Source organism: Siphateles boraxobius, unplaced genomic scaffold (genome assembly GCF_051911475.1).
Source record: "Siphateles boraxobius isolate OS27281-9 unplaced genomic scaffold, OSU_SipBor_1 22, whole genome shotgun sequence".
Classification (NCBI taxonomy): Eukaryota; Metazoa; Chordata; class Actinopteri; order Cypriniformes; family Leuciscidae; genus Siphateles; species Siphateles boraxobius.
Genome location: NW_027508833.1, coordinates 32692250 through 32701187, shown reverse-complemented (window position 1 = coordinate 32701187; position 8938 = coordinate 32692250). Strand labels below are relative to the sequence as shown.

At 38.6% G+C, this 8938-nt stretch overlaps 1 protein-coding gene and 1 long non-coding RNA gene across 4 annotated transcripts in view; one reads left to right on the top strand and one right to left on the bottom strand.

The window, feature by feature from the left end:
* LOC143747209 (uncharacterized) overlaps positions 1-8938 on the top strand; it is a 480968-nt gene that overhangs the window by 203753 nt on the left and 268277 nt on the right. The gene's annotated exons all lie outside the window — the stretch shown is intronic.
* The window catches only part of luzp1 (leucine zipper protein 1), a 52606-nt gene continuing 46210 nt past the window's right edge, over positions 2543-8938 (bottom strand). For all 3 annotated transcript variants that reach the window (XM_077239767.1, XM_077239768.1, XM_077239769.1), the window contains 2 exons: positions 7622-7806; positions 2543-7466 (listed from right to left, as the gene is read on the bottom strand). In XM_077239767.1, the coding sequence (XP_077095882.1) occupies positions 7648-7806 (159 nt within the window). In that variant the 3' untranslated portion in view covers positions 2543-7466; positions 7622-7647. The remainder of the gene's footprint in view (positions 7467-7621; positions 7807-8938) is intronic.

The following is an 8938-nucleotide window of genomic DNA, read 5'->3' as shown; positions in this document are numbered from 1 at the left end:
CTCTTTCAGTTTTGTGACCATTTCTTTCTGTTTTTATTCTTCTTGGTTTATTCTGTCTCTTCACATGTCATGCTGCCCAGAGGCTTTCTTGGCATCGATCTCCCTCTCTCTCTGTTCTTGCTATAACCCCTCCAGGCCTCTGGCTTCAGCCCCAGTTTGTGTGGTGTGGGGCCTGGCAGCTGCACTGCATTGTGGGAATCTGAGGGACCTGAGCTGATATAGGCCCCAGCAGTTTGGTTCGTGATTAGAGCCTTGAGCAGCCTGCACTAAGATGCCACAACCATATTCTTATGCACAACACTGCAGTTGACCAGTGGTTTTGATAATGTGAGTACATTTGGTTCGTTTACCACAGAGCCGAATTGCCCTTAAATCATGTGTATTAGATATTATGGTATTTTGTGGATACTTTTATCTTGAGCTGTTAACTGCAGGCAAATTCAAGACCAGTTCCTCTAGAGTTCCTCAAGATTTATTGACTTTCCTAGATCCACAATGTTAGCGGCTAGCAGGAAATGATCCGCAAGCTGCACCGCCTCAGGACAGACTCCATGATCTGATTTCATAATATTAAGACTGATTTTAGACAATTTAACTTGTATTGTAACATCGTTGACGTTTCATAGTGTTCTCAAAGACACCTGGATGCCCTTAGGGATCTCTGATCAATATTTCACTGTTGGACTCGGAGTATGTCTCCTTTTGAAAGTGATTTCTGATGCACAGGCCTTGCAGTAATGGGTACACGAGCGTGTCGGAACTCAAACCTGACTCATCCTGTTCACAGGCAGATGTTACACTTAATCACCCACACAACTTCACAATGTGCTCTTCAACACAAAACCCCCCACACACCCTGAGTGCAGAAATACTTCACGTGGAATAAAATACCCATATATACGCATCCAATACATCAACACAAAGATAGGCTGTCTAACGTTTTTACTGCTATTATTCACCTAGTCAGTTTCATGTTGACCTTTCACTAAAATGCTTTTTAAAACTCTTCTTTGGTAATGCTGATGAATGTTCTAGACTGGAAGAAAAGGTGGGATCAAGATTGACTTCACGGTCTAGACTTTTCTCACTTATCCAGTTTGTCAAAATTTGAATGTCATTCAAATAACTATCCAGTTAAGGCAGATCATTTTCAGTCTCAGAACAGGATTAAAGCTTTAAGATCCATTTCAAGGACTTGGATGCACAATAGTGAATTCTGATGCTGAGCGAACTCTCTGGTTTTAAAAGTTCAGTGCAGCATTCCGTCATATCTTGATTTTGATCTGTGGTGTCTTTCCATCTAAATAGTCTTGGTTACCTCTAATGAACTCATTTCAATTTCTCTTTCAATATTACTTTACACTACCAGGCCATAAAACGCAAACCATACAATTGGTTTACTATATTCACGTTCATTTTATTTAGTATAATTAAGTAAAGTTTAAGTATACGTTATCTAGTAGTATACTTGTAAGTGTACCATTTCAATACTACTTGGAACTAAATTGGCCCACTTTTGGGTGTAAACATTGAGCACACAGCTTAGTAAACGTGATTGACACAACATGAGTTTTTATTTTGTTAACGTGCGAAAGCAAAGAAATAAAAAAACATGAAACATTTTGTGTTCTTTGGCCGTTCATTTACACAACAACAGTGTTTTGGGAGCCTGAAAACGCAAACGTTTGAAAAGGTTCAGAGTACAATTTTTTTAAAACCATGCCGCCCTCTTCTGTGTAATTACTTTGACTTTCATAGTTATCCTAAACTGACAAACATCATATGTGTAATTCAGGGCACAGTTCAGACGGAATAAAGACAAGTTGTCTCTCGCCATTGACTACGATACATATTTTTTCCGAAATAAGCTCCCATGAGCCGGAAGCGGAGGGGAGGGACTTAGGCTCTCTATTACGTTGGGTGTTCAGTCGTGCGTATAGTTTTTCTTTACAAAGTGACATTGCCAACTGCTGGCCTGGCAGTATAATACAGCGTTTTTAATCATTTTCGTGAATCCATGTGAACGGGATCATTTTGAAAAGGTTGTCATCTGCTGTATGTCTATACATCGTTGACGTGTAAACCTAGGCTACCCTAAGATCAGAAAGTGGAATTGAAACATTTTAGAGAGCCTCCTTTCCATTTCTGTTTCCATTTTTATCGTTCCCCATGAATTTTTCCACAAAATGAAAGTGAATCCGGATATGAGCTCTCGGGCTCCAAAATGACAAAAGTGTGTGTGTGCTATATTGCCAAACCCCTAATTAGGCTAAACCTAATTATTTACTGTTGTGACTGAAGTATAGAGTTGTTCATTCAAACGGAAGTTATTTAGAGCTATCTGAAGAATATGTCCTGCCAGCTGAAACCAAAGGGGTGTGACATTCCAATGAATTATTGTGTTTGATTACTGCTATCATCACAAATTCATCTATTAAATGATAACAGAGTTTCTGGGATGAACATGCAGTTCTGTAAAGTGATTTTACACCATAACTTTATTCAGTCATGCTTATATTTTTAGTAATCAACTGCAAACAAATGAACTGAAAAAAGACAATTTAATAAACCAGTAGATAAACACACAAAGCCAAACCTGTTACAAACAAGTTGCTTTTTTTTTATTATATTAGCTGGAATACACAGTCTGCAGTTCAGCCTAAAGAGATGTCTAGCTCCATGCACAATGCTGAAACATGCACACATATTGCAGTACAAAGGTGTAAGCCTGAAACAGAGTGTGTGTTATTGCTGACACTGTGAGGCTGAATATAATGAGCAGGTTCACCTGTGTCCTCACCGCAGGTTCACTCTATACCAACATCTGCTTGACAGCCATTTACAAAGCTTTATCAGAAAAACACCATGTCTCCCTTCTTTAACTATACAGGCCTGTATGTATGTGCAGTGTGTAAGAATCAGTGAACTTAAATTCAGTTGCTGTGTGTGGCATGTGTTAAGGCCTGAAATCTGTCTTTGGCAGCGCTTTTAATACAGCACAGGAGATGAATGAACCCTGAACGAACAGAAGGGAAACCCACAGTCTTAGTTAATAAAGATGAGAACAGTACAGAACTGAACCATTCTGAGCCCCTGGCTCAACATATCCATCTTACATTTAATAAACACTTCACCCAGAAACCTCTCTTAGAATGACAGAAAAAAGCACAAGTTGGCAACGTTTGAAAAGCTGGTTGATGAACTCTTTTAACTGAGTCTAACTTTAAAAGTTTATAGAAATTATGAATAAAACACAAGATTGAAATTAAAAATTAAATTAAAAAACACTCTCCAGGAGCCCAATAAGGTACACATCTACACAATAAACAAGAGAAATGGGGGGTAAAATCTTAACATATCTTCAACATGGCCCACTTTACAAAATTACAAGATACTTTTAAATAAAAGTATATGATTGTAGTTTGAAAAAAAAAAAGTCAGATAACAGAAGGAAAAACTTGTCAACAAGAAATATTTACCCTTTTAATTTCATAATTTCTTTTAAGAAGCCATTTTTTTCCATGTAAACTGCAAAAATACCTTGGAATGATTTTTGGCACATTGTGTCAACTGAAATATATAGCACTTGGCCTTACAGAAAAAATAAGTATAATAATGAAACAAATGAAAATAAAACACTTCGCAATCTATACAAATAATGTGGACAGTCTATCTCTCAACCCAGAAAAATACAAGAGCTGTCTCACAGTAATGCTGCAGGTGAAATTATTCTGGCCAGTGCACAAAACACATATGCACAAGTACATATTTACACATCTTTGATGGCTGTACATTCACTTAATTGGGGAATGATTAAAAATAAAAGGGGGAAAACAGGCTTATTAGAAAATTAAGTCTATAAAGGTTAAAGAAAGGGGTAAAAAGAGTAATTTAAGTGCTGGTTAAGTGCAGATTCTGGAGTGTGCTATTTCATGACACCGACCTATTTTTGGCCTTTTAAGGCCAATGCCAGCTTATAATGCAGGCACAACATGTCAAAGCCTTCAAATGTTCTCTTATTTGCATTCAATATTACTGTATTGCTTAGAAATGGCTTTACTTATGTAAATAATTAAATACTTGTCTTTAATTAAAACTATTTTTATTAATAAGGCTTAGAAAATTGCAACTAAAAATGATTAAAAACCATTCTGAGTCATCACCAACTGTCAGAAGCTAGACATGGCAATGCTTCCTGACTGGTGTCATAAGGTTAAGTTTGGCTAGCTAAAATGTCCATAAAAGTGATGGGAAAATCTTGATGTAGGAAGACGCATTTCATGATTTAGTTCTTTTAAACTAACAATATGTGAAACTATATAACCTTTGATCCGTTCTGAGATGTGTAACCAAATCTCGCATCGATTATTTCCACAGAGAGCTAAAGAGAGAAGTGGAGCAAAGAAAATCAGAGACATGTGTTAGATGACTTAAGAGGGTGAACAGCACATTGACACATCAGTAAATGAGGCCGAGAAATGAAGAAGAATTCCTTGAGAATTGTGGTTTCAGTCGGCTTCTTAAAAAAAAAAAAAAAAGCTTTCAGAAACTCTGGACTGTCTTGTGAGCGGATAAAATCTACGTTTTCCGACAGCTGTGGTTGTGCGTTGAAGCCACAGAGCAGCCGTGAGACCTCTGCCTGGCCGGGGGGGTTGGGAAGGGAGATGTAGTCTCCTGGTATTTCCAGTACAGAATCGCTATATATCATCTCATCAATCTGGGTCATGCTGCAGTTTTAGGATCATGTTTGCAAGCTTTGAGTGGGCACAAATTTATTATAAAGGGATTTACAATTCATAATGCCTAAAACTATTTGCAGAAGTTGGGAAACAGCTAAAACCTTCCATCTCTACAGAATCCAGGCTGACCCTCCTGGTTCTTCTTGGTACCACACATGGACACCATCCCGGTCACCCACTCTGCTTCCTCTTTCGCTTTTTATTTTTTATTTGCTGCCAGCCGGTCCCACTGCCTCCCTTAGAAGTTATAAGGCCATCAAATGCAACGCTGACCTCCGACCTGCAACCAACCCAGGGACCGTATATCAGGCCTGCTGCTGCCGCTGCTTTAGCCAGCCAATAAAATCGCTTTAGGGACCGGCAGCTTGGATTACAGCAGCCCAGGGCACTAGGGTATTCTGAGAAAGCAAGGGCATGAGATACAGGAGCCAGCGTGTTCGCTTCAGCCCAAGACCCCTGAACAGGAAGTGGAGGTGAAGTCTGGGATATTCATTTGGAAAGACAAACGTTTGTTTTTACTGTGCAGAATAAAGTAGGGCAAATTTCAGAAGTACAAAGCCAAACTGCCACCCGAAGTCAAATGAGTTATTGAAAAACTTTAATAAAACATATAAACAATAAAACATATACATATAAATTTTGTATGGGCAGCTTGGTGTAGAAAATGAAATGCGTTTTAAGTTGGTTGGCAGGCAATAATATTTAGCGAAATGTGGTGTTAACGTATGCAATACTTTTTGCTGTTAAGCCACATCACTCATGTGTAGTCTCTCTATTTCAGAGGCAACCAAGGCTGAGAACATTATTTATACATTAGAAATAATTTATTTCCAGAAAGATCTAGACTGTTTTCTCACTTTTGTAAGGCTGTTTTAATGATTTAAGTGCAATTACAAATTCATTAGAATGACTTAAATAAAAAAGATAAATTGATAGACAAACAGAAATTTCCACTTTTGTTTCAAAGACTCCATCCAGCCCAAGTCAAAGGGATGAATAACTATTCAGCACACAGAAGCACAGGAAACCAGAACAAAGCAAAACTGATCGTGATGGTGAGATGTTGATCTTTTTAAATCTGTAATAACCGAGTGAGACGCCTGAACATCAACCCCCCCCCCCCCCCCCCCCCCCCCCAACAACATTGCACATACAGCATTAGATTAAAACAAACAGAAAAGTAAAACATCCCACATTCCAGTGACTGATGAATAATTGCCCCTTTGTCATCATGGTCCGATTCAAGGTATTGGATAAGAGATATTAATACTAGACACTTAAGAGGAGTGTACAAGGACAAAAGGAATCGGAGCAAGAATAAGAAAATATATCGTTGGTGCACTGAACTGGAGATTAAAACCTAATGGAAACAGTAAACAACATTTCAACTGCAGCAGCTCTATTCAATTATATTTCAACAGGTTCTAACCACACGAGGACAAAGTGATGTGCATTCCGATGTTTTCGATGGTGAAGCCATTTATCCAGGCTAAGGCATTCCTAACTGAAGCATTCTGGATCCTCTGTGGTGTCATGCTAGCCACCCTCGAAGCTCAACAAGCTCTATGGCTGAAATAACATGAAAACACAACCCATCTAGGGGTTTATTAGACTGACTCGGACCAGCAGAATTCCAAACGCTGGTTTTCTGTGACAAAGAGAGTTCGGATCATTGTCTTTCTGTGCAAAGTTAGCGAGTAGAGTAGAGCGGCTGTAAAGAGTCGGCTCTGAAAATCCTCTATAAATGTCCAGAATTTGGGTTAATCCCTGTTAGCAACCCAGATGGACAAGGTCACATCGAGATGAGCTCTAGGTGATCGGATTCTTTTCCATTGGTTTGGAATCCAAAGCCAGCATCCCTTCAGAGCTACTGAGATGGGGAAAGATCAACATGCAGATGCATTTCCTAGCTTTTCTTAAAAAACGTTTAGTGTTGGTGGCCCTGTGCATTCGCTATGCTGGTTGTGAGATCATTAAATCCAGTTAAATAGAAGATGAAGGAAACAGACAAACTAGTAACAGAATAAATTGACATGATCAGATTCCATGAGCAAATTACATGAGATCAAATAAATTTAGACAACTGGGCATATGTACATCAATGTATAATGAAGAATGTTGGGTTTAGCATGTACTCCAAGAATGTGGCTGACACTACTGGCTCCTAAGACACAAGACAAAAAATATGTATACACCTATGTGTGATTGCCTGGATAATCAATGCATTTTAGCTGTGTGCAATAATCCCAATAAAAAATAAAATAAAAAAAAAACGTGTGTGATTGTAGAACTAATTGAGAAGCCACAAGAAGTAATTTGCTCCTTGTGAGAATAACACATGGAGTTCAAGACCGGTGGCATCAGAAAGCTCTGTGTGGGGTTCTCAAAATGCTGATCAATTACCCAAAGCCCCTTTCACATATTCCCAACATCAAGGCAGTCACATGTCTGCACCTCTCCCTTGTCATGTCTGACGACTTTAATACACTATGAGGAGCAGAAGAGGATTCATCACTGTAGGACCATGTGACTTCCGTTGCCAAAGCGACAGCTGGAAGATGGTGAATTCATACAGGTTGATGTATGAGTACGACAAGGTTCCCAGGGGTCTTTTGGGGTCTACCTGGAAATCTGATCAGCTGATAGGTCTATTAAAGACATGGCGGAACTGAAGAGATTGGATGAGCTTCATTCCTTGCACACAGGGGCTGCTTTGAGATGTAAGAACTGAGGTAATAAAAACACACAAGGACACTTTAGGTCAGGACTCATTAACATTTGAGTAATTAGCTTCTAGCTTGCTTTAATTAAGTATAAACCAGAATCCTCTATGGTCTCTAGCTTTTGAAAAGTTTAACTGAATATGGCTATAAGACACATACCTAGATGGAAATGTGGGCAATTTCGATTAATTTTCCAGATGTCGGTTTGACCACGACCGGCTTCCATCGGCTGTGCGGTTTCTGCCAGACCAAGCTCCACGACTCCCAGGCCTATCGTACGGGTCCACGTCACCTGCGGGCTGCCTTCGCCATGAGGACGGAACAGGTTCTCCATCATCTGCTGACTGGGAAGAGAACAAACATACAACAAATGTGTTATAGTATACTAATGATTTCAATAGACTCAAATCTTTCCACTTATATAGTGCTCTTCTATTTATCCACCAAATTCTGTCATGTTCTGAAGACCTGTTACCTGTTAAAATCACAAAATTGCCTGACCATGATTATTTGATCTATTATACACAATATGATTGATATGGGAATTCTGTGGACACAAGATTCCCTTATTTGAATAGGAAAATGTGACAGGAATTAAAGCAAATGAAATTATTATATTAAAATAAAATTCTCTCTTGATGGTGCGGTAATATTCTTGCATAATATTCTAATATTCATCATCATCATCATCATCATCATAATAATAACAATAATAATGATGACTTATTTGTGACGTTTCTACATATTTGTGATTGTGTATTGCATATGATTAATTGTATAGAGTTTCACAAACTGACAAAGAGATTTTTTGAATAAACAAATGTACTTAATAATAATAAAGTATTTACAATACAGGACTTTTACCATGACTTTTTAACATTCATTTCCACAAATTTTGAAGTTTTTTTAAAAAAAAAGACTTAAAAATCTCTAATATTATAAAGGTTTTCAATGTCTGTGGGAAAATTTGCTGGGTTCCAAAAAATATTATTATGGTCCGTTCCGACAAGTATAAAAATTCGTAATTTTTGTACAGACCACTTTTATAGGACACAGCAGAGGAGAGAAATTGCACAGACCGCAGAACAAATCCCAATATAGAACAGCTATTGTCTCTTTTCTTTACCATGAAGGTGGAGACTTTACACAGCCAACCAAATGGTTTATGACGTCAGTTATAAAAAGTTCCCAAATGAGGCAGCAGGATATGCCACACACTGCTGTGGAATTTCGTACGCTGCAGACAGATGCTAATTGTCCATAATAGGGCTTGAGGCCTGCTGGGATACGAGAGGTGGGTGTACAGGAAACCAGTTACGATGCATCGGCTGCCAAATGGGCAGGCGCAACCCTGCAACTTCCCGTGTCACTCAGGAAGGGGCAACGGTCGGAAACGACCAAAGCACTATCTTAAAGAAAGATGTCATGACGGAATGGGTTCCATGTAAGTCCATGTTACACGAATCTTAAAAGACA